This window comes from Oryctolagus cuniculus, chromosome 18, assembly GCF_051225735.1.
Source record: "Oryctolagus cuniculus isolate XC-2025 breed Fujian yellow rabbit chromosome 18, ASM5122573v1, whole genome shotgun sequence".
Taxonomy (NCBI): domain Eukaryota; kingdom Metazoa; phylum Chordata; class Mammalia; order Lagomorpha; family Leporidae; genus Oryctolagus; species Oryctolagus cuniculus.
In genome coordinates, this window is record NC_142884.1 from 78981708 (window position 1) to 79005025 (window position 23318).

The window sequence follows — 23318 nt, forward strand, 5'->3', positions numbered from 1 at the left end:
CCTCGGCATTCAGCGGGGCCCGGGGTCCCAGCGCCCGTCCCCGGGGGAGGAGGGTGCCGCCTTCGGCCTCGGTGAGATCCGCGTCACATCTCCTGCTGGGGCAGGTGTGGGCTCAGCCTCGGCTGGGGAGGGCCGTGGGGACTGCGTGGGGGCTCTGGGCAGCTGCTCTCTCCAACCTCAGATCTGGCTGCCGCCGAGCACCGTGTGGCTCAGGTCCTGAACAGGGCAGCTGACGGCCCGAGCACAGAGTGCAAACGAGTCGTACCATACGTGTGGTTCTCGCCAAACAGAACACATAAGACCTTTAGGGCCCAGTCAGCTGATCCATGCCCTCCTCAGCGTCCACGCGGGCTCAGGGCCCTCACCGCGAGCCACAGCGACGGCTCGGGGGGTGTGGAGGCCGCAGTGCCCAGGAGGAGAGTGGGTAGCCTGTAGCTCCTGCCCGAGGCGGGGCTGGGGAAAGCCGCGTTCCTACAGGAGCTGCGGAGTGAGGGGCTCGGCACCAGGGCGGACGCTGCTGTTGAGCTGGCAGGGGTGGGGGCCCTTGGAGTTCCCCTGGCGCTTCTGGCTGATGGTTTCCATCGTCATTTAGTGCTCCTGTTTGTGGGTTATAAACATGTTTTGTTTGCAAGGCAGAGTGGCAGACACGGGGGCTACAGAGAGAGAGAGCTTCCTGCTGGTTCACTCCCCAGGTGGCTGCAGTTTTTCGGGCTGGGACAGACGGGAGCCAGGAGCCAGGAACTCCATCCAGGTCTCCACGTGGTGGCAGGGCCCAAGCACTCGGGCCACCTCCTGCTGCTTCCCAGGAGCATTGGCAGGGAGCCGGGTGGGAAGGAGCAGCGGGACGTGAACTGGTGTCCTGATCTGGGACCTGCGTCGCAGGGGCAGCCTAACCCACTGCCCCCACCTTGGGCTCAGACAGACTCACTGTGGCTGGCAGAGCCTGCTCGTCGGGAGCAGCCCAGCTGCGTGGAGCTGTGCCGCCCTGCACGAGTGTCGGCCTTGTGAATGAGCTGCACCAGGCAGCTGCGTGGAGCTGTGCCGCCCTGTGAATGAGCTGCAGTGGGCAGGCTCTCTGCTTCCCCCGTAGCTGTGGGGCTGAGTTGGAGAGAGGCATGTGGCAGGCAGCTGGGACAAAGGTCACACTGATAGCACCTGTGACCGCCTTGGATGTGAGGAGCAGTCACAGGGAGACGTTCGGAGTCCGCGGTGCGGGAGCCCTGAGGTGTGTGGGTCACAGGGGCGTCCTTGGGTCCGTGCGGCGGGGAGGGTCGAGCGGAGATCGCGGGGCAGAGCGGCCGCCGCAGGCTGGGGAGCACCTTTTTCTGGCATTTTGGCTGGGGTCGTCCTGATTACACCTTAGTTCTGATTGGCTACACTCAGCAGAGCTGCGTGCTCAATTTGAGTTCTGATTGGCTGTCACTGGTGTCATTCAGCTGCCCAGACACGTCTAAAGCGTTCACCGGAATTCACCTCAAGTTTGTTGAATTTCACTGCTGCTGCTTGGTTTTCCCTGGTTGGTTTCATTGTTGAGAGTCTTGAGGTGGCTGAGAGGCTGGGGGGTGGACCTCCTGAGCCGCTGTGTCAGCACTGCCCATCCGTGTTTGAGAATCTTGAGGTGGCTGAGAGGCTGGGTGGACCTCCTGAGCCGCTGTGTCAGCACTGCCCATCCGTGTTTGAGAGTCTTGAGGTGGCTGAGAGGCTGGGGGGTGACCCTCCTGAGCTGCTGTGTTAGCACTGCCGATCCGTGTTTGAGAGTCTTGAGGTGGCTGAGAGGCTGGGGGGTGGACCTCCTGAGCCGCTGTGTTAGCCAGCAGTGCCCATCAGTGTTTGGGGGTCTTGAGGTGGCTGAGAGGCTGGGTGGACCTCCTGAGCCGCTGTGTTAGCCAGCACTGCCCATCAGTGTTTGGGGGTGTCGCCCTGTGGTTCGGAGTGAGCTTCTTCTAGGGTTTCAGAAGGTGTCTGGTTTTTTACCTTTTTTTTTTTTTTTAAGATTTATTTTATTATTTATTTGAAAGACAGAGTTACAGAGAGAGGTGGAGATAGAGAGGTCTTCCATCTGCTGGTTCACTCCCCAGATGGCTGCAACCACCAGAACTGCGCTGATCTGAAGTCAGGAGCTTCTTCCCGGTCTCCCACGCCGGTGCAGGGGCCCAAGGACTTGGGCCATCTTCTACTGCCTTCCCAGGCCACAGCAGAGAGCTGGACTGGAAGTGGAGCAGCCGGGTCTCGAACCAGCGCCCATATGGGATGCCATCGCTTCAGGCCAGGGCTTTAACCCTCTGTGCCATAGCACCGGCCCCGGGTGTTTGGTTTTTAACATTTATTTATTTGAAAGGCAGAGTGACAGAGAGAGACCTTCCATCTGCTTGCTCACTTCCCAAATGGCTGGGCTGTGCCAAAGCCAGGAGCCAGGAACTCCTTCCTGGTCTCCCACTTGGATGGCAGAGACCCAAATACTTGGGGCATCCTCCGCTGCCTTCTCAGGTGCATTAGTAGGGAGCCGGATCAGAAGCTGAGCAGCCAAGTCCCCCGACTGTCTGATGTGGGAACCCAGCATCGCAGGTGGCGTCGGCACACTGCACCACGGCGCCGGCCGGGGAAGGGTGCTGCCAGGACGCACCAGGAAGCCGCTAACTGCTGTGCCCTTGCTTTGTCCCCAGTTGACTATGGGGGTGTTTGCCCGTGCAGTGTCGCCCCACTCGATGCGGCCCTTTCGACGCCTGCTGTGTGTCTTAGCCTCCTGCCGATCTGCTCCTGCGACACACACAGCCCCGGGGCTCCCCTCGGACAGGACAGCCCCCGTCTTCACCCGAGCACTGGGCTTTGGGGACAGAATTGCCCTGGTCGACCAGCACGGCCGCCACACCTACAAGGAGCTGTACCGCCGCAGCCTGCAGCTGTCTCGGGAGATCTGCAGGCTCCGTGGCAGCGAGGACCTCCGAGAGGAACGCGTGTCCTTCCTGTGCTCCAACGACGCCGCCTACGTCGTTGCCCAGTGGGCCTCATGGATGAGCGGTGGCATCGCCGTCCCCCTCTACAGGAAGCACCCCGAGGCCCAGCTCGAGTACTTCCTCCGGGACTCCCAGAGCTCCGTGGCTGTGGCCAGCCCGGAGCACGTGGAGCTCCTGAGCCCAGTTGCCAGAAAGCTGGGGGTCCCGCTCTTGCCCCTCTCGCCCTCCGTCTACACTGGGACAGCAGAGGGGACAGCAGAGGAGCAGGCCCAGGAGCGGGAGTGGAGACACCGGGGCGCTATGATCGTCTACACCAGCGGCACCACCGGGAAGCCCAAGGGTGCGCTGATCACCCACAGCAACCTTGGGGCCATGGTGAGTGCCGGGTCCCACAGGCCGCCGCGGGGTGGGCTCTGCTGTGGCTTCCCTCGTCCCGAGGCTGGCGGCATCACTTGGAGCTGGCTCCTGGAAAGCGTCCCTGGGCCAGAGACGCTCCCGCACCTGTGTCCGTTTCCTCGGCCGTGGGTCATTCGTGACTGTGCGTGCCGTGCCGTTCTTCAGAGCACGTGAGCCGCTTGGCAGCCAGGGGTCCCCGGACGCGGCCCCAGCTGTGCCCACGAGGGCAGGCGCTGGGCGAGCACTGGGTGCAGGGGATGGAGGGTCCTGCGTGGGGCACTGTGTGACGTGGGGCCTCTCAGGTGCCAGCCACGTGCCAGGGCCTAACGAGGGGTCCCAGAGCCTCTGAGGACGCCGGCTCCCTCCGTGAGCTGCCGCCCGAGTGTGGCTTCTGAGTGCCCGCAGGCCCTGAGCGCCACTGCTCCCCACTTGGGCCTGCCCCTCCCAGGAGGCAGCCCCCTGTGGAGCAGCAGCCATGGAAGAGGAGCCTGAGCCACGCAGAGGAGGGCGGGACGCACCTGCTCGGACCCCACCCTCCCAGGAGTGCGTGCTGCCCCCTGGAGGGCGGGAGGCACAGGCGGCACAGGGCCAGCGGGCAGGCGGCCGCACAGAGGCTCACGGCAGAGCGGAGGAAGCCTGACAACCTGGCCCTGCCACCCTGCGCCTCGCAGGTGTCCGTGGTCCAGAGCTGTGCTCTGCTCGGGCCCCGGCTGGGGAAGGCCGTGCTGACTCGCGCCTTGCCTTGGAGGTGTGCACGGGGCCTTTCCAGGGTCTGCCAGCCCTTGTGTGTACCCCTGACTGTGGCTCTGCCCCAGGCTGAGAGGGACCCGCACAGCCGTGGCCACTTGTCACCCCTCTCTGCAGGTGCTGAGAGGGCGACACGGACGGCTGGCCGTCCCCTCGCCGGTGAGTGTGTCCCCTCTGAAGCGTCCTGCTCCTTCTCCGTCTGCTGTCCCCTCAGGTGACCGGCCTGGTGCACACGTGGGCCTGGACTAAAGATGATGTCATCCTGCACGTCCTCCCTCTGCACCACGTCCACGGCGTGGTCAACAAGCTGCTGTGTCCACTCTGGGTAGGCGCCACCTGCGTGATGCTGCCGGAGTTCAATGCCCAGCTGGTGAGTCCAGGGCGGTCCTCTCGGGTGTGGACCCACCCGGGGTCCAGGCAGCGGGCACGTCCATGTGGTCCTGTCTGGTGTGGACCCACCCGGGGTCCAGGCAGCGGGCACGTCCATGTGGTCCTGTCTGGTGTGGACCCACCCGGGGTCCAGGCAGCGGGCACGTCCATGTGGTCCTGTCTGGTGTGGACCCACCCGGGGTCCAGGCAGCGGGCACGTCCATGTGGTCCTGTCTGGTGTGGACCCACCCGGGGTCCAGGCAGCGGGCACGTCCATGTGGTCCTGTCTGGTGTGGACCCACCCGGGGTCCAGGCAGCGGGCACGTCCATGTGGTCCTGTCTGGTGTGGACCCACCCGGGGTCCAGGGCTGCCATGACACCTGGTCGTCGCCCGCCTCTTCTGCTTCTGGGGGTCAGAGGGCTGAAACGGTGGCGCGGATGCCACGGTGTTGCCAGGGCTCCACCTGGACGCTGCATGGGGCTTTGCTCCTCGCCTCTGATGGCTTCAGGAGGTGGCCTGCATCTCACGGGCGTCTCTTCTGTCGGCACGTGGGCTCTCTTCTGTTGATATCCAGGGTAATATCTCCAGTCTGGAGACCCTGCTTGACCCCACCTGCAGGGCCCCTCGCCTCAGGGCCGTGGGAGTGGTGGCCTCCACGCCAGCTCCCAGCTCCCAGCTCCCAGCTCCTCTGGCGCAGAGGCCAGGCCACAGGCCCCACCTGACTCCTGGGACGGTCGTGCAGAGAGCTGTGGTTGGGTGACACCACCACAGGTGGCCGTGCAGAGCTGGCACGTGTGCTTCCTGGCCAGGCAGTCCGGAAGACATGGTGGCATGCCAGCCGCGCCCCCGGCCTCCATGGCCTCTCAACTTCCTGTTTCCTTCTGTCAGTTGGGGACATTGGTGACTTGTAGGCTTGCAGTGGAGCCCAGAGCACCGTCTCTCCGGAGGCTCCAGATGTGGTGCCTGGACCGTGGGCTGAGGGCTCCCGGTGGGCACAGGGCTCTGTTGCGCCGCAGAGTGAGAGGGTGGCTGTGGAATGGATTCCTTTTGGTGCAGGCATGGGTTTTCATTACTGAAAGGAGTGCACACAGGCTGCATTCCTTGTGAGACCTTCATGCTGGGGTCATGCAGGGCACTAGGGCACGTGGCCAGAGGCCAAGGTGCATTTTGTCCTGGGTGGAGATGAGCGCTGGTGTTCCATGCTCCAGAACAAAGGTCCAGGGGCCCTTGGGGGTGAGAGAACCTCTGCCCACTGGAGGACGGGTTTTCTCCCGACACACTGTGGACAGGCACCCCAGCCCTCCCCCGGGGGTCCCATAGGCACTGGGGCCCGGGAGCTGCTGCCCTTGGAGGCTATGCTTGGGGGTCTCTGCCCTGGGGCCTGCACCCTGGGGTCTGTGGGGGGGTGTCTGTGTGGGAGGTCTGTGCCCTGGGGTCTGTGCCCTGGGGTCTGCGTGGGGAGGTCTGCACCCTGGGGTCTGTGTGGGGGGTCTGTGCCCTGGGGTCTGTGTAGGGAGGTCTGTGCCCTGGGGTCTGTGTAGGGGGTCTGTGCCCTGGGGGTCTGTGTGGGGGGTCTGTGTGGGAGGTCTGTGCCCTGGGGTCTGTGTGGGGAGGTCTGCACCCTGGGGTCTGTGGGGGGGTCTGTGGGGGGGGTCTGTGTGGGGAGGTCTGTGCCCTGGGGCCTGCACCCTGGGGTCTGTGGGGGGGGTCTGGATCCTGGGGTCTGCATGGCGGGTCTTTGCCCTGGGGTCTGCGCCCTGGGGTCTGCGCCCTGGGGTCTGTGGGGGGGGTCTGTGTGGGGAGGTCTGCGCCCTGGGGCCTGCACCCTGGGATCTGCGTGGGGGGTCTGTGCCCTGGAGTCCGTGTGCTGCGTGGCTGGTGTCCTGTGCCCACGTCGGGTGCTGTTGCCTACTCCTTAGCGTGCAGAGGGTCCAGTCACACCCTTCATTGTTCCTGAGCTCTTTTCATTTCTTGAGGGAAGAAGGTTTATCTGGCCTTCCAGTTCAGAGGTTCACAGCCCAGGATCAGGCATTGGTCAGCGCAGGGGTGGCGGGCGGACGACCACACCGCAAGCAGGAAGCAGAGAGGGGTGGGATGCACGTGAGCAACCCTCTCGCCCCCTCGTGAGGACCCTCTGAGACCAGGTGCAGCCCCCAGACACCAGGGTCTCCGTCTCTTAAAATATTCATGTGTTTGAGAAGCAGCTGTGTGGTGGGGAGATCTTGGACCTGCTGTTCCCTCCCCATGGGGCTGCAGCAGCGGGGGCGGGCCAGGCTGAAGCCGGGAGCCTGGAGCTCCATCCAGGTCCCCCACGGGTGGCAGGGGACAAAGCCCTGGAGCCATCCTCTGCCGCTTTCCCAGGCTGCAGCAGGGAGTGGGGCAGACGTGGAGCAGCAAGGCTCAAGCGGTGCTCTTAATGGGATGCCAGCGCGGCAGGCAGCAGCTTACCCACTGCTGCTCGCTGCCAGCCGTCTGGGACACGAGGCTCCGGGTTTCAGCGTCCTTAAAGGCTTGGGAAGCCGTGATGCCGCAGCAGATCCTCAAGCCGAAGCGGAGTGGTGTGGCTGGAGGAGGTCGCGCCCCTCCGTAAGCCCTGGGCTTCCGAGTGTGTGCCTGAGCCCAGCCCCAGCATCACTAAGTCCCGCGCCGGCCCCAGTGTGCGAGCAGGCTCGGGCGGCAGGACACCTGCAGTGCCCCCTCGCCTGCCAGGTGAGCGAGGGCGTGGACGGATGCGCCGCCATGCCCACGCCCAGCTCTGCAGGGTCTCGGCGCCACACCGCCTGACTTCCTCAGGCTGTGGCAGCAGGGGAGGCCCCGGCCGAGGCCTGCGGGGCCTGGGCAGTGCTGCGCCCGATCTGGTCCTGCCGTTGGGTGACCGGGCTGCGGCAGCCCCCAGGCCTGGCTGTGGTCTGGCTGCCTCACTGCGTCCTGGCTGCTCTCGGGAGGGGACCCCGGGTCTGAGCAGTCCCGCGGTCTGGTTGTTGGGAGGCCCTGGAGGCAGCTGCGTTGGTTTGTGTCAGCACTGCCCTTGCCACTCTGCTGATGTCCACGAATCCCGGGAGCGGCGAGGCCTCCCAGCCCAGGGCAGTCGGGAGCCGTCCGGGCAGGGACGCTGCCCCAGGGCCTGTCCGCCGTTCGTGGGCCGTGCTGCAGGCAGCTGGCGCTGAAGAGGCAGCAGTCACAGTGCCGGGAGGACGGGCAGCAGGTGTGAAGCATAGCCATGGCCAGGCTCTGTGCACGGGGTCTGCACGCCACACACACACACAACACGCTCTGTGCACGGGGTTGCCACAGCAGCCACACACACACAACACGCTCTGTGCACGGGGTCTGCACGCCACACACACACACAACACGCTCTGTGCACGGGGTCTGCACGCCACACACACACAACACGCTCTGTGCACGGGGTCTGCATGCCACACACACACAACACGCTCTGTGCACGGGGTCTGCACGCCACACACACACGCTCTGTGCACGGGGTTGCCACAGCAGCCACACACACACAACACGCTCTGTGCACGGGGTCTGCACGCCACACACACACAACACGCTCTGTGCACGGGGTCGCCACAGCAGCCACACACACAACACGCTCTGTGCACAGGATCTGCATGACACACACACACACACAACACTCTGTGCATGGGGTCTGCACGCCACACACACAACACATTCTGCACAGAGTCTGCATGCTACACACACACAACATGCTCTGTGCACGGGGTCTGCACGCTACACACACACAACACACTGTGCACAGGGTCTGCACACCACACACACAACACGCTCTGTGCACGGGCTCTCCACACGTGTGCCCAGTAGCCCCTCCTGGGACCCTGAGAGTTAGGTGGGGCTCGTAGAGTGACTTGCGTGTTGAATGCCGCAGAGCCGAGTTGGCAGGGGACCGGTTGGGTCCTGGGCACCATTGACTGCTGGTGGCTGCACAGAGGTGGCTCGCTCCCTGCCGTCCGCACCGCTCTGCTACCTCGGGAGTCTGCTCGGGAGAGACGTCCCGCAGGCAGAACCACCGGAGCTCCAGGCTCGGGCTGCGTGCGCCTCCTTACTCTGAGCAGCCGGTGAGGGTGACAGATACTGCCCCCCCCCCCCCCCCGCGGCCGGTCCAGTGCAGCCTGAAGCGCCCTGCAGAGGGCAGAAGTGTGCAACCCCAGGGATCTGCGCTCAGAGCTTGGCGGCGCCACGTCACCTCGGGCCTCTCTGTAGGTTTGGGAGAAGTTCCTGAGCTCTGAGCCCCCGCGGGTTAGCGTGTTCATGGCCGTGCCCACCATCTACAGCAAGCTGATGGATCACTACGCCGCACACTTCACCCAGCCGCACGTCCAGGACTTTGTGCGCGCCGTCTGCAAGGAGAACATCAGGTGAGCGAGCGCCTGCCCCCCTGCAGCCACACAGCAGCAGGTGCGCTGTCGCCCATCATCACCTCTGCCCGTCTCCTGCAGTGCCTGCCGCTCCTCGGAAGGACGCGTCTGCCGTCGCGTCTCCTGGCCGCTCTGTCCTGCTCCGTGGCGGAGTGACAGATGAGGGGAGGGCAGCGGGTGCCCCTTGCTCCGTCTGCTCTGGCGCCTGTCTGTGCCCCTCGCCCCGCTCTAGCCTGCCAGACTAGGGCTGTCCCCTCCCCCGCCTCCTGATCTTCCCAGCCCGCCCCCTCCTTCCCAGCCCTCCCCCCTTCCCCCAGCCCCTTCCCTCCTGGCCTCCTGGTCCCCCACCTCCCTCCCAGCCCTCACCTCTCCCTCCCCCTGCCTCCTCTCTCCCAGCCCTCCCCCTCCCCCAGCCCCTTCCCTCCTGATCCCCCTCCTCCCTCCCAGCCCTCTCCTCTCCCTCCCCCGCCTCCTCCCTCCCCACCCCTCGTCTCTTCCTGCCAGCTCCCTGCCCCCTTCTCCTGGGGGATGCTGTGACGACAGGAGCCCTCACTTCCGACACTGACGCTCGCTCACCTGAGCCCAGCCCCTCTTGAAGATGGGCCCAGCTCTTCTGGGGGAGGCCGGGGAGGGGTCTGTGGCAGGCCATGCATGTGGCACAGGGTCAGCAGCAGTTCTAGCTCAAGAGCCACGTGCAAGAAGGTCGGGGAACGGGGAAAGAAGGGAAGGAGATGTGGCGGTGCTGACCGTGGGCAGAGCCCTGGGGGCTGCACGCCGTGGGCTGTATACTGTGGGCTGCACGCCGTGGGCTACACGCCATGGGCTGCATGCCGTGGGCTACACGCCATGGGCTACACGCCGTGGGCTGTACACTGTGGGCTGCACGCTGTGGGCTACACGCCATGGGCTGCACGCCGTGGGCTGTACACTGTGGGCTGCACGCTGTGGGCTACACACCATGGGCTGCACGCCGTGGGCTGTACACTGTGGGCTACACACCATGGGCTGCACGTCGTGGGCTGTACACTGTGGGTTGCACGCCGTGGGCTACACGCCATGGGCTGCACGCCGTGGGCTGCATGCCGTGGGCTGTACACTGTGGACTGCACACCGTGGGCTGTATATTGTGGGCTACATGCCGTGGCAGCCTGTACTGCTGAGCTGAGCCCTCACAGAGGCCCCCACCCCACGCACCTGCTGCTCCAGAGAGGTCTGGGGAAGACAGCAGAGCTCTCCTCAGTGTCACGCAGGTGGGACCATCCCTGCTGCCAGCTGGAGCTGGGTGGTCTTGGAGCCCCTGCTCCTGCAGGCTGTGTCTCGCCACACTCTGTTGTCACTGCAGCGTCCCCGTTGTCCTCAGGGCTGAGACTGGCATTTTGGTCACTTGTGAGGAGCCCTCCAGAGCCCCTGGAAACCGCTGGTTTTTTTTTTTTTTTCTTTTAAAGATTTATTTATTTATTTTTTTGAAAGACAGAGTTATAGACAAGAAGAGGCAGAGAGAGGTCTTCCATCTGCTGGTTCACTCCCCAAATGGCCCCAATGGCCAGAGCTGGACTGATCCAAAACCAGGAGCCAGGAACTTCTTCCAGGTCTCCCACGCGGGTGCAGGGCCCAAGGACTTGAGCCATCCTCCACTGCCCTCCCAGACCACAGCAGAGAGCTGGATAGGAAGTGGAGCAGCCGGGTCTCGAACCTGCGCCCATATGGGATGCCGGCACTGCAGGCTTTACCTGCTGCACCACAGTGCCGGCCCCAGCCTTTGTTCTTGATGAAACGTTCCTTTTGAGGACCTAGATTCTTCTTAAAAAGCAAAATTGGTTAAGCCACTGTTGGCGGAGCTGGCATCTTATATGGACACTGGTTCAAGTCCTGGCTGCTCCACTTGCACTCCAGCTCCCTGCTAATGCACTTGGGGAAGCAGTGGAAGGTGGCCCAAGTCCTTGGGCCCCTGCACCACAGGGAGACTCGGAGGCTCCTGGCTCCTGGCTCCTGGCTTCATTCTGGCCCAGCCCAGCCATTGTGGCCACTGGGGGAGTGAACCAGTGAACCAGAGGATGGAAGACCTCTCTCTCTTTCTCCTCCTCTCTCTAATTCTGCCTTTCAAATAAAGAAGAAAATCTTTGAAAAAAAGTTTTAGCCCAAAGTGATGTTTTTGGGACGAATGGAAGATCCAGCGCCGGCAATCGGGCACGCCCTGAGGTCTGCCTCTCGCCCTGCGGGAAACCCTGTGCTTGTGCCGCAGGCTGATGGTGTCGGGCTCGGCCGCCCTACCCGTGCCCGTGCTGGAGAAGTGGAGGAGCATCACGGGCCACACCCTGCTGGAGCGCTACGGCATGACCGAGATCGGCATGGCCCTGTCCAACCCGCTGGCGGCTGACCGTCGCCTGCCAGGTACGCGCTGTGGTCTCTGCCCACACTGGGTGCCCGACCCGGGCGCCTTCACGGCTTGGGTTGGCCGCGGCCTGTCCCTCTCTCCCGGGTGCCAGGCAGGGTAGAGGCCACTCTTCTCCCAGGCCCTTCCTTCGCCCAAGGAGGTGCCAGGGAAGAACCAGGCGCCCTGAGCCCAGGAGCCTGTGCTGGCCATGCCACCCACCCCAAATCCAGTCAGCCTCCACGGGTGCCTCCGGCAGGAGAGGGCCCGAGTGCGCGCCTCTTCCCTGCTGGGGTGGACATTCCTGGCGTGAGGCCCCTCCGTGCTGGCGTGACCTCGTGGATGCTTTGCCCCCAGGACGCTGGCCCCTCTCATGTTTTCTCCAATCGTGGTTTTGCTCTCCCTGGAGGTCTCAGAGATGGATCCTGCAGGGCTGGGCGGGGGCGTCTGCGCTTAGCGTGCGTTACGTGTGCGGGTGGCGTCTGCCGCCTAGCGTGCTTGCTTCACGTGTGCGGGTGATGTCCACAGCCTAGCGTGCAGGGCGTGTGTGGGTGGCATCTGCCGCCTAGCGTGCTTGCGTCACGTGTGCGGGTGATGTCCACAGCCTAGCGTGCTTGCGTCACGTGTGCGGGTGATGTCCACAGCCTAGCGTGCTTGCGTCATGTGTGCAGGTGGCGTCTGCCGCCTAGCGTGCTTGCGTCACGTGTGCGGGTGATGTCCACAGTCTAGCATGCGGGGCGTGTGCGGGTGGCATCGGCTGCTTAGCGTGCTTGTGCCACGTGTGCGGGTGGCTTCCACTGTGTGGCTGTGCCACTGCTCTTGAGCCTGCAGTGGTGGGAAGGCGGTCACTTCCGGTCTGGGGCAGTCACGCTGCTGGAGACGCTGTGCACACCTGTATGTGGGTTTGTGGGGTTGCTGTGTGAGATGTGGCGGCTGCCCCGTCCAGGGCACAGGACGGGCTGCCCTTGTCGGGTCATACTGCAGGGTGTGGGTGAGTGGGGCCTCCTCTGTCTTGGCCCCACGGTGGCCCGAGCGTCTCTGCACCGTGTTTCTCGCGTTCTTGAGTCATCTTGGTTGAAGTCTGCCCAAACTTCTGCCCGCTTTCAGAGTTGGGGGCAGGGCACTGGTTTTATTGGAGCTTGGAGTTTTTTAAAATTCTGGGCCAGAGTCCTGTATCAGATGTTTAAACGCATTCTACTCCTCTGGTGTTCTGCCTCTCAAATGAATGAGTGGGTGTGAGCATTTCAGAGCAGTGGGCTGAGGCGCCACGTGGTCCCCACGTCCCACATGGGCCGGGGGGCTGAGACAACACATGGTCGCCCACATCCCATATTGGGGTCTGAGACACCACGTCATTGCCATGTCCCATACGAGGGTGTGGGGGCTGAGACGCATGTGCCACGTGGTCGCACAGAGTGTCTCGGGTTTGTGGGCTCCAAGCCGCCTCCACTGCTGATCCAGCTTCCTTCTGATGTGCACCCGGAAGACAGCAGTGAGGATCAGTACTTGGGTCCTTGCCTCCACGTGGGAGACTGGACGGAGCTCTTGCCCACTGCCTTTGGCCTGGCTCGGCCCAGCCATGGCTGTTCTAGGCCATCCAGGGAATGAGCTGGAAAGTGAATAGCGCGCTGTCACCCAGCCTTTCAAATCAATAAAAAATAAGCAGTCTTTAAAAGGGGCTTGAGGGACAAGTCCCTCTCTGAGAAGTGGACGAGTCAGCACTTGCCCAGCCTGGGGCTCTGCGCCAGCCCTTGGTTTGGCCGTGGACCATGTGCTCGTCCGTGCTGTCCTTTTGGTGTCGTGGCTTAAAGGCCTGTGCATAGCCCAAGGTCTCGGAGATTTTCTGCTGTTTTTTCGTAGAAGCTTCGTGGTTTCAGCTCCTGTGTTTCAGACTGAGATCGGTCTTCTTGTTTATTTGATTGAAAGGTAGAGTTAGAGACGAGAGGTCTTCCACCTGCTGGCTCACTCCCCCAAGCATCCCCAACGGCCGAAGCCAGGAGCAGGAGCTGTTCCTGGGTCTTCCGTGTGGGTGCAGGGCCAAGCTCTTGGCATCCTCCACTGCTTTCCCAGGTGCATTAGCGGGGAGCTGGTTTGGTGTGGAGCAGCCGGCGCTCGTGTGGGATGAACCACTGCCACAGCCCCGGCGGGCGCCCCGTGGGTTTGTGTGCAGCTGAAGGGTCTGGGCTTGCATTCAGGCCTGGTCTCCTCCCTGCTCAGGCCCCCAGCCTGGGAGCCCGGTCTCTCCGGTCCCTGTGTCCACCTGAGTGCAGAGCCTGAGGCTCTCTGGAAGCTGAGGCGTGTGCCAGGCAGGACCAGCGGGTGGGCAGAGTCCGCGCTGGCCTTCCTGAGCGGGGGGAGTGACTCAGGGAGGTGGTGGGGCTCCTGGGCCTTCCAGCCTGTGTCCCTCCGCTGGGGCCCAGGCACCAGCACAGAGGCCAAAGCCCAGTTCAGGTCGCCTGGGCAGTGGTGCTGGACTCCTTGAAGAGCGACAGGGTCACGTCTCCCGCTACTGCCAGCTGCACAGTCCCTGTTGGCCTGAGAGGGCTGGCCGCCATCTGCGTCGGTGCAGGTCCCGCTGCCGCGCTGGGTAGCTGGGATGTGGCAGTGCCATGGCCCCAGCAGGTCCACAGGCCCCACGGGCCCCATGTCCCCTTGTGCTCCAAGCCTGACGGTGTGGCTGAGCTGCCGTTTTCACAGAGGGCTTGGCCTGAGCAGGAGGGGGAGCAGGTGCCGGCTCCAGCCGTGCCTGGTGGGGCGGCGCCGCCGTCCTGCTCCAGTCCTGAGCCCTGCTCGCATAGCCGCTCCAGGAGGTGCCGGGGCAGCCTCGCTGGCCGGAGCCAGTGTGTCCAGCTCCGCGCTGCAGCCTTGTCCTTACGACAGAGGTGTCCTGATGTGGCTGAGGGGCCCAGTGCCGAGCAGAGGCGTCGGCGCCTTCCCGCCCTGCACACTCACCACCCGCACCGAGGACGGCGGCGGCATCACTGGGGTCCTCGGGTCAGCCTCTCGAAGTCGTGGAGCCCAGGCCCCCCCCCCCAGGACGCTGGCGCCAAGGCCTGCTCGGGTCTGTCCTCCACGCCCTCAGCTCTGTGCTTGTCCTGCAGGTTCTGTGGGAACCCCGCTGCCCGGCGTAGAGGTGCGCATCGTCTCAGAGCGCCCGCAGGAGGGCTGCCCCTGCGCCGTCCACGCGGAGGGGGACGAGAGGGACACCCAGGTAGGACTGTGGGACACGTGGGTGCAGCGTGCGCGCCTTCCTCTGCCCTGTGTCCTGTCTGCCCCAGGACGGGACAGGAGGAGTCAGGCCAGCGGTCTCGGGCTCCACGCTCCATCCGTGGGAGCGTCTTCCTGAAGTGGGTCATGCAGCCTTGGCGAAGGAGAAGCCCAGGGCAGCGAGCCCATTTGGAGCCCTTGGCGGGGCCCTGGCCTCCTTCCGAGCCAGGCTGGCTGCAGATGTGCAGGGCCGGTCAGCCGAGCCGTCGGCAGGGGTAGCGATCCCGGTGTCAGACCTCGCGAGGGGACTTGAACAGGTTCACGCAAAGAGGAGTTAAAAGGTTGGTTTATTCTGGCGTAAAAGTTGAAATCCTTGGAGTTTTTCGTCTGTTTTCCTTGAGCTTTTTGAAGAGCCCTCGTGTGCGTGAACTTCCGAGATAAACTTGTCAGATCATTGCGTTCGCATGAGGCTCTGACAGCAGGCGCCGCGGGTCGCGTCCGGGACTTCCTGGAAGGAGCTGTGCTGACAGGAAGTGGCTTTCTCTCAGGCAGTGGCCGTGCTGGCTACCACCTGGAGTCCTCCTGCCGCCCCTGGGTCTTCCTGGTCCCCCGCACCTGTGCTGCTGGAGGTGGCACTGCTGTCAGAGGAGGGGGTGGGGAACGCTCTCCCGTCAGCTGGCACCTGGCGTGGCTGCCCCGCCTGACCGCACTAATGCCCATCCTGTGATGTCCGCAGGGACTCCCCCCGAGACACTGAAGCAGCAGCCCCCTGGGCCCGGGGGACACGTGGCACGGGACACACTCTGGCCTGACCCTACCGGTGCACAAGGACTTTAAGTGTTAAGCTCAAGGGCACTTTGGTCTAGGGGCAGCATGTTCTAGAACGTTCCCATCTCTGTCAAGGGGTCAGGGCCGTTCTGCTGGGGTGTGCACGGCTCACGGCCGTTTCCTCACATCCGGGGCCGCCCTGGGCGTCTGCCATCTCCTCGCTGTGCTGAGGGGCAGCTGGGAGCCTGGGCTGGCAGGGTGCGGTGGGGCACGTTGGGGGAGGAGCACCCAGCTCTCACTGCTTGTCTCGATCCCAGCTGGACAGGGGTCCTCCCCTGCAGCATCCTGAGCTCAGGGGCCCCTCACGTAACCATGGCTCAGGCCACGCTGCCTCGGGCAGCACGCGCAGACCTGTCCCCCTCATTAACCGTGGCTCAGGCCGCGCTGCCTCGGGCAGCACGCGCAGACCTGTCTGGTGGCCTGCGTCCACCCAGGCTGTGACTTGGTGTCTGCCGCTGCGCTGGGACTTGGGAGTACTCGGACTCACCTGGACAGAGGTCGCCAGGCCCTCACTCACCGCTGGACCGTTCGCCAGTGCCTGGCAAGTGTGTGTGAGAAGCCGTGAGCTGTGTGGGGCATCTCCCCGGCTGCAGCCGGCCTGCTGGGGGCCTCGCTGGGGCTCGGTGCAGGCCCTTCCGTGCCCGCATCCCCTTGTTCCACACCACGTCGGCGAGCCCGATCTGATGCTACACCACGCCCTCCGGCAGGGCCCCGGTGTCTTCGTGGCTCACGTGAGTGTGCACCCTGTACGTGTACCTGCCTCTGTGCTGCGTTCTGAGAGCAGGTGCTCGCTGCCTCGAGCGTTTGCTCATGAGGTTGGCGCTCGAGAGCACGGGTTTCAGTGCTGGGGTTTTGGTGGGAGGTGCCCGACGGCAGGCCCGAGGGCCCGTGGAGGGCGTGGCCGCAGGCCCGGCTCCCGGCCTGTGGAGTGCACCGTCCTCCTCTGGGGACGGGCTGCACGTCCCCCTGGGGGTCCCGCTGCTGAGTGAGGCGCCGCGCACCCTCACGCTCAGCCTTTGCTCCGCTCCGTCTGCAGCCAGCCTTGCGCCGTCTTGCGTGTGAGCCACGGGCGTGTGTCCTGCAGCTTGCCGGTTTTGCTGAGTTCCAGTGAGAGTCTGTGGGGCGGCTGTGTGTGCCGCGTGGTGTGCTCGGCATCACGCGTTTCTGTGAGACTTCAGCGTGTGACGCGTGCTGGCCCCCAGGCAGACGTGTCTGTGCCCCTGGCCGAAAGCTGCTGCCCCCCGCCTCCCTGGGCAGCTGGCGACCCTTCTAGTGGCCAGGAGCCGCTGGACCCTTCCTGGTGGCCAGGAGCCGCTGTTCCTGTGTCACACAGCTCTGGCTTCCTCGCTAGGCCGGAGGGAGCCCCTCGCGTGCCTGGGTTTGGGCGCTGGGTTCCCTGGGAGCCCGTCTTGTCCCCAGCCACGCACTGTAGGAGGTCTTGGTGCTCTGTAGGCACAGACACGAGCTGCGCACTGAGCCTCTCCTTTCTTCTTCTTTTTTTTTTTTAATTTATTAGACAGGTAGAGTTATAGACAGTGAGAGAGACAGAGAGAAAGGTCTTCCTTCCGTTGGTTCACGCCCCAAATGGCTGCTACGGCTGGCGCTGCGCCGATCCAAAGCCAGGAGCCAGGTGCTTCTCCTGTTCTCCCATGGGGTGCAGGGCCCAAGGACCTGGGCCATCCTCCACTGCCCTCCCGGGCCACAGCAGAGAGCTGGCCTGGAAGAAGGGCAACTGGGAAAGAATCCGGCGCTCACATGGGATGGTGGCGCCGCAGGCGGAGGGTTAGCCGTGTGAGCCACGGCGCCAGCCCCGAGCTTCTCCTGCCTTTAACGCAGCCCCCACTGAGCACGGTTCTGCCTGAGCTGACAGGAAGGGGCCCCAGCACGGGGAGGGAGGGAGCGCGCCATGACGCAGTGCCGGACACTCAGGCTCTCACCGCTGCTGCGGCCTCGCTGCCTCAACAGCGGCCAGCAGCCCCGGGCGCTGCACATCTCGGTCACGGTGTCCGGAGACTCCAGTCTCCCCGGAGGTCGGGGCTGGGAGAACCGGACCCCCTCCCCCTGCCCCGCCTTCCTGGCTCCCTCTGGCTACGCTGCCCTGCCGTGTACAGGGGTTAACTGCTGCCTCCCCGAGCAGCCCGTCTGCTGTGATGTCTTTCGTGTGCCCAGCTGGTGCCGCCTGTGAGCCCTGTGAGTGCCGCAGGCTTTGTGTCTTGATTTATTTATTTTATTTTTTCAAAACGCTCACTTAGACGAGAGCCAGACAGCAGCCAGTGACAGTGGGTGTGTCAGCAGATAAGTGGCTCACAGCTGCACGGCACACGCCCTCTGGCCGGGCCTTTGTGCAGAGCTGGAGCGTGCAGGCTGTGTGGGTGGCCGGGCCGGCGTGAACCCACTTCTCTGTTGTTATTCCCTTGCCGTGTCTCGCTGTGTGTCCACACGTGAGCTGTCACCGTGCACAGCAGGCTGCTCCTTGCGGCCCTCCTCCCGCTCCATGCCATCTGTCACCGTGGTGTGCTGTCAGCTGCTGCACCCGACCCACAGCAGGCTTGGGGCCCAGGAGGCCAGGCCCGGCGATGGGCTAGGCTGGAGCGGTAGCGCTGTCCCCGCAGGTGATGGCGTCCGCCTGGGGCAGGCCCGACGCGCGGCTTGTGAGCTCCCCACCGCTGTGGTGGATTTGCACAGGACCAGCAGGGAGGTGGCGGGGCCCCGAGTGGTGTCTCAGGTCCTGCTCTCTCCAGGACGGCCAGGCCTCGCCCCTCCGCCCTGCGGGGTGACCAGGTCCCGAGAGCACCCTTTCCGCACAGGTCTCTAGGGTGGCTGTGCCCAGCACCGGGCGGCACCCAGGGCTCAGGTTTCTCTCCTGAGTGTGGAATCCAGGAAACCAAATGTGCAGTTTATTGCTGCTCCTGGCTTTTCTTTTCTGTTTTTAAAGAATCCTGTAGCCTCACTGTGACCAGTTCTGGACAGCTTGGTCACCGAGAAAGAAGCGTCCCCCTAGTTCTCCGCAGCCCGCAGCCCGGGCGGCCACTCCACAGTTCTGCCCGTTTGTCCGCGTTTGCCTCCTCCGGACTTAAAAAACCAATTGAATAGAGGCAGAAAAGCGCCTGGGGACACTCAGCTTCCCTTCAGAGTTAAACTGCCGACAGCTGAGGTGTGGCAGGGCCGCGGCCGGCCAGCGTAGCAGAGGTCCTGGGGCTCTGGCACGAGGCAGGGCCGCCCGTGTTTGCTGCGCACGCGCCAGAGTCCTCAAACAGCACGGAGCCGCAGGAGGCACCGAGGCTGAGGGACCGCGGCTTCGACGGGAATCTGTGTGAACCGGGTGGGCACGCCTGCTGGGGCCCCGCCCAGGCTGCTGTCGCTGCCCAGGCGCCTTGGAGAAAACAGGTCCCAACAAGGGACCACGCAGTCACCACCGGAAAGGAAAGAAATGGAGACCTAATAAACAAACAGTTTTGATTCGTGGGACACGACATCGGCACGCAGGCGCCCGAGCTGCTTCTGCGCACCGTGCGGTGTCTCTCTGAAGACGACACCAAGGAAGGAACCATTCACCGCACAGAACACTCAGTAGCTTTGGTCAGGGAGGTGAGGCAGCTGCGTGGACAACGGCAGCACTGACGGGAGCAGCCGGGAGTGCACAGACGGGCGTCCCGGCCGCGCAGTAGAGCTGCGAGAGAAGCCGCCCAGCGTCTCGCCGCCCTCGGGGCTACAGGCCGCGACGGCACAGTCCTGGAACCTCAGAGCCTTGAGCGAGAGCAGGGCTGAGGCCCGGCGAGCGCCAGCCGAGTGTGACGTGGCCAGCAGGCCGGTGGCCGGGGCTACACACGTCACAGCAGCCGGCTGTCACCAGAGCGCTGAGACACGCAGGGAAGGGGTGCCTTCAGGACGCGGTGCAGAGGAGCCGGCACCCACTCCCAGGAACTCAGAGTGGACCGAGATCTGCACCTGAGACCTGAGACGGAACATTCCAAAGAGGCGGGAGCTCCCTGGCATTGGCCTGCGAGATTGTTTTTCTCTGTTTTCTTAAAGATTTATTTATTTGGAGGGCAGAGTTACACAGAGAGAAAGTGAGATCTGTCCGCTGGCTCACTCCCCAGATGACCACAGTGGCCGGGTCTGGGCCGGGCCAAAGCCAGTTTATTCCAGGTCTCCCACATGGGTGCGGGGGCCCAAGCACTTGGGCCGTCTTCTGCTGCTGTCTCAGGCCACAGCAGGGAGCTGGATGGGAAGTGGAGCAGCCGGGACATGAACTGGCGCACATGTGGGATGCTGGCGCTGCAGGTGGTGGCTAAACATTCTACGCCACAGCTCTGGCCCCTAGAAATTATTATTTTTTTTAATGAGACCCTAAAGGCACAGGGAACAGAAGCAGAAGCAGATGACTGGGACTTGGTCACGCTGACAAGTTTTTTTAGACTGAAGGATGCGGTCAGCAGGGGGTAAATATTTGTAAGCTGCATCTGGGGAGTTGGGATCCACTGCGTGCAGGGACCGAGGCTGCTCTGTATCAGGAAGCCTGACGGCCTGCTTAAAGATGGGCCAAAGCCAACATGCAGTCGGAAAAGTGCCCAGCACCACTGATTGTCAGACCACAGGTACCCCGTCTGCTTCAAGGACTGCTCACTTCTCACTATGTGAAGGGCAGAGCGGCTGAGCGGTCCTCCGTCCACCAGTTCACTCCCCAGGTGTCCACAGCAGCCAAGGTCAGGCCCTGCGTCCGCTCCCCCGCGTGGGTGGCAGGGACCTCTCGGTGCACGTTAGCAGGAGCGGGATGGGAACCCGAGCGGGACTCAGTCGCGGGCATCCAGGCGGTATCAGCCTGCTGGGCCGCAGGAGCCACGCGGGTGAGCGTCGTCGCCAAGGTGACAGGGTGTGTGCGGTGTGGAGGAGGGACCTGAAAACGCAGCAGGAATGGAAGTTATGCAGCCTCCATGGCAGGGGTCCCCCGCCCCTTCCCGTGACCCTGACGTCCCACTGCTGGGCCTGCGCAGGAAAGGAGCGTGTCCGGGGCGGGGACTGCGCACCGCCACGGCCCCCAGCTCTGCTCGCGGGGACTGCGCACCGCCACGGCCCCCAGCTCTGCTCATGGGAGCCCGGCGGGGACACGTGCACCTCCACCGCCCCCCAGCTCTGCTCACGGGAGCCCGGCGGGGACACGTGCACCTCCACCGGCCCCCAGCTCTGCTCACGGGAGCCCGGCGGGGACTGCGCACCGCCACGGCCCCCAGCTGTGCTCACGGGAGCCCGGCGGGGACTGCGCACCGCCACGGCCCCCAGCTCTGCTCACGGGAGCCCGGCGGGGACTGCGCACCGCCACGGCCCCCAGCTCTGCTCACGGGAGCCCGGCGGGGACTGCGCACCGCCACGGCCCCCAGCTCTGCTCACGGGAGCCCGGCGGGGATGTGTGCACCTCCACCGCCCCCCAGCTCTGCTCACGGGAGCCCGGCGGGGACGCGTGCACCGCCACGGCCCCCAGCTCTGCTCACGGGAGCCCGTCGGGGACGTGTGCACCTCCACCGCCCCCCAGCTCTGCTCACGGGAGCCCGGCGGGGACGCGTGCACCGCCACGGCCCCCAGCTCTGCTCACGGGAGCCCGTCGGGGACGTGTGCACCTCCACCGCCCCCCAGCTCTGCTCACGGGAGCCCGGCGGGGATGTGTGCACCTCCACCGCCCCCCAGCTCTGCTCACGGGAGCCCGGCGGGGACGCGTGCACCGCCACGGCCCCCAGCTCTGCTCACGGGAGCACTGCTTGCTGTCTGCTGGGCGTCCGTCGCCCACCGAGCCAGGACTCTTGCTGCCCCGACGGATCATGTGGTTCACACTTGCAGCCGCAGAACCGGTCCTGAGAGGCACCTGACTTCGTGGAAGGAGGGCGGGAAAGGTCGGTCACCCGCTGGGCAGGACCCCTCAGGGCACCAGGGGCGGGCAGAGCTCACGGCCCGGGCTTCTCCGCATCTTCCAGCACGGGGATGGACGCAATCCAGGGGTAGGGCAGCTCCCGTGACCCTGAAGGCCAGCACTGGGCACCGGGCTGCTGCTGTCGGGGGCTGGGGCTTCTCCCTGGGGTGGAGAGGAGGCAGCCCCGGCTGCTCGGGCAGGGGCGGAGACACTGTCCAGGCAGCTCCTCCCCGGGGCAGCCGCCAGCAGGGCGTCCTGTGCCCAGCTCCTCCCTCCCCGGGGTTCTGGAGTTCTCACTGCCGCCTCGCGCATGTGTGTTCCGCGGTAGCTCTGACGGGCGTGGGTCTCCCCTGTGGCCGGCTGTCCCGTTGGTGGTCTTGCTTTGAAGGGCAGAGTCAGTGCCCATCTGCTATCCACTCCCCAGATGACCACAGCAGCCTGGGCAGAGCTCCATCCAGGCCTCCCAGCGGGCAGCAAGAACCCGGCTACCTGAGCTGTCACCCTGCCTCCCGGCGGGCGGCAAACACCCAGCTACCTGAGCTGCCACCCTGCCTCCCGGTGTGTTTTGTTGCTGGTTGTCCTTTTACCTGTCCCATTGTTTTCATGGAGTCGGTTTGGTCTTCTCTGTGCTCTGCCATGCCAGGCTACGTAGGAGACAACCCAGTGTCCCGCGTGTGCTCTGCGTTCTGGCTGTTCCCTCTTGCATGTCGTGGGGCGAGGTCGCTGAAGCTGGACACGTGCCAGGCTTCAGCTGCCGCGTCTCGGGGGCTCCTGCCTGGCTCCAGGTGGCGCAGGCTCCTCCTGGGCATTCTGTGTTTTTACCTTGACGTCTGGGGTTCGCTTGATGCGTGGGCGCCACGTGGTTGCCCAGTGGTTCCAGCACAACCTGGTGACAGCCGACCTGGTGGTCTCGTGCAGACGGTGTCCTGCCACTCACCCATGAGGGCCGCCTCTGCACCTGCACACCCGCGGCCCTGGGCTGGGTGGCCTGGGGGGCGTCCAGCGTGGCACGGCAGGCGTCCCACACGGCTGCGCGTGCCTCAGACGACCTCTCCCCTCGTTCTTTCCAGCTGAGGTTCACCTCCAGCTGTTCGTTGCTGGGAGGAATTTCTCACATGGGGTTTTTGTGTGTTGGCCTCATCGTTGAACTCACTCCGGAGCTGGGGGCTTTGGGGCAGGTCTGGGAATCACACACACAGTCGTGTCGTGTCCTCCTTCCGTGCCTGTGTGCCGAGATTCCTGTGCCCGCCTTGGGACAGCAGCACTGAGGCTGGGCGGCCCCGTCCGTGTCCTCGCCGTGAGGCATCCGGTCTTTGTCCAGGTGTGACGTCAGCCGTGGGTGTTTACAGATCCCGTTCTAGGTCTGATGTGCCGAGGTTATCTTGTTGTTTCGTTTTGTTTTTTAAGATTTATTTGTTTGAAAGGCAGATTGACAGAGGGAGAGATCGTCCACCTGCTGGTTCACTCCCCAAATGGCCACAATGGGCAGAGCTGCGCTGATCTGAAGCCAGGAGCTTCCTCCAGGTCTCCCATGTGGGTGCAGGGGCCCAAGCACTTGGGCCATCTTCTGCTTTCCCAGGCCACAGCAGAGAGCTGGATCGGAAGTGGAACAGCCAGGTCTTGAACCGGCACCCATCTGGGATGCCAGCACAGTAGGCAGCAGCTTTACCCACTACGCCACAGCGCCGGCCCCAGAATCAACATCTTTTTTTTTTTTTTTTTTTAAAAAGGCAGATGAGAAGTGTTGCACCTGTGCAGGACTCACCGTGTGTGGAATGAGGGGACTGGCTATGGATGCACGGGGTGCACATGTCACCCTGCTCTAGCTTCACACCACACCCCTGCACCTGCACCTGCACACCACACCCCTGTGCCCTGCACCTGCACACCACACCCCTGTGAGCACTGCACCTGCACACCACACCCCTGTGCCATGCACACCACACCCCGGTGCCCTGCACACCACACCCCGGTGCCCTGCACCTGCACACCACACCCCTGTGAGCACTGCACCTGCACACCACACCCCTGTGCCCTGCACACCACACCCCTGGGTGCCCTGCACCTGCACACCACACCCCTGTGCCCTGCACACCACACCCCTGTGCCCTGCACCTGCACACCACACCCCTGGGTGCCCTGCACACCACACCCCTGTGCC

The 23318-nt window shown here is 64.3% G+C and overlaps 2 protein-coding genes across 11 annotated transcripts in view; one reads left to right on the forward strand and one right to left on the reverse strand.

The window, feature by feature from the left end:
• Positions 1-582, reverse strand: part of LOC149121046 (uncharacterized) — a 44460-nt gene extending 43878 nt beyond the window's left edge. Inside the window, exon 1 of the mRNA XM_089319095.1 lies at positions 476-582. Coding sequence (XP_089175221.1) covers positions 476-582 — 107 coding nt within the window. The remainder of the gene's footprint in view (positions 1-475) is intronic.
• Positions 1-23318, forward strand: part of ACSF3 (acyl-CoA synthetase family member 3) — a 50783-nt gene that overhangs the window by 6619 nt on the left and 20846 nt on the right. For 4 of the 10 annotated variants that reach the window (XR_016224965.1, XM_089319595.1, XM_070061929.2 and 1 more), the window contains exons 2-6: positions 2664-3329; positions 4312-4467; positions 8695-8849; positions 11092-11240; positions 14322-14431. Coding sequence is in view for 8 of the 10 variants with exons in the window: in XM_089319595.1 (XP_089175721.1) it covers positions 2670-3329; positions 4312-4467; positions 8695-8849; positions 11092-11240; positions 14322-14431 (1230 nt within the window). In the remaining 2 variants the exon portion in view is untranslated. Of the gene's footprint in view, positions 1-1143; positions 1226-2663; positions 3330-4311; positions 4468-8694; positions 8850-11091; positions 11241-14321; positions 14432-23318 lie in introns of those variants that run through there. The other 6 variants (XR_016224966.1, XM_070061930.2, XM_089319598.1 and 3 more) reach the window with 3 other exon arrangements.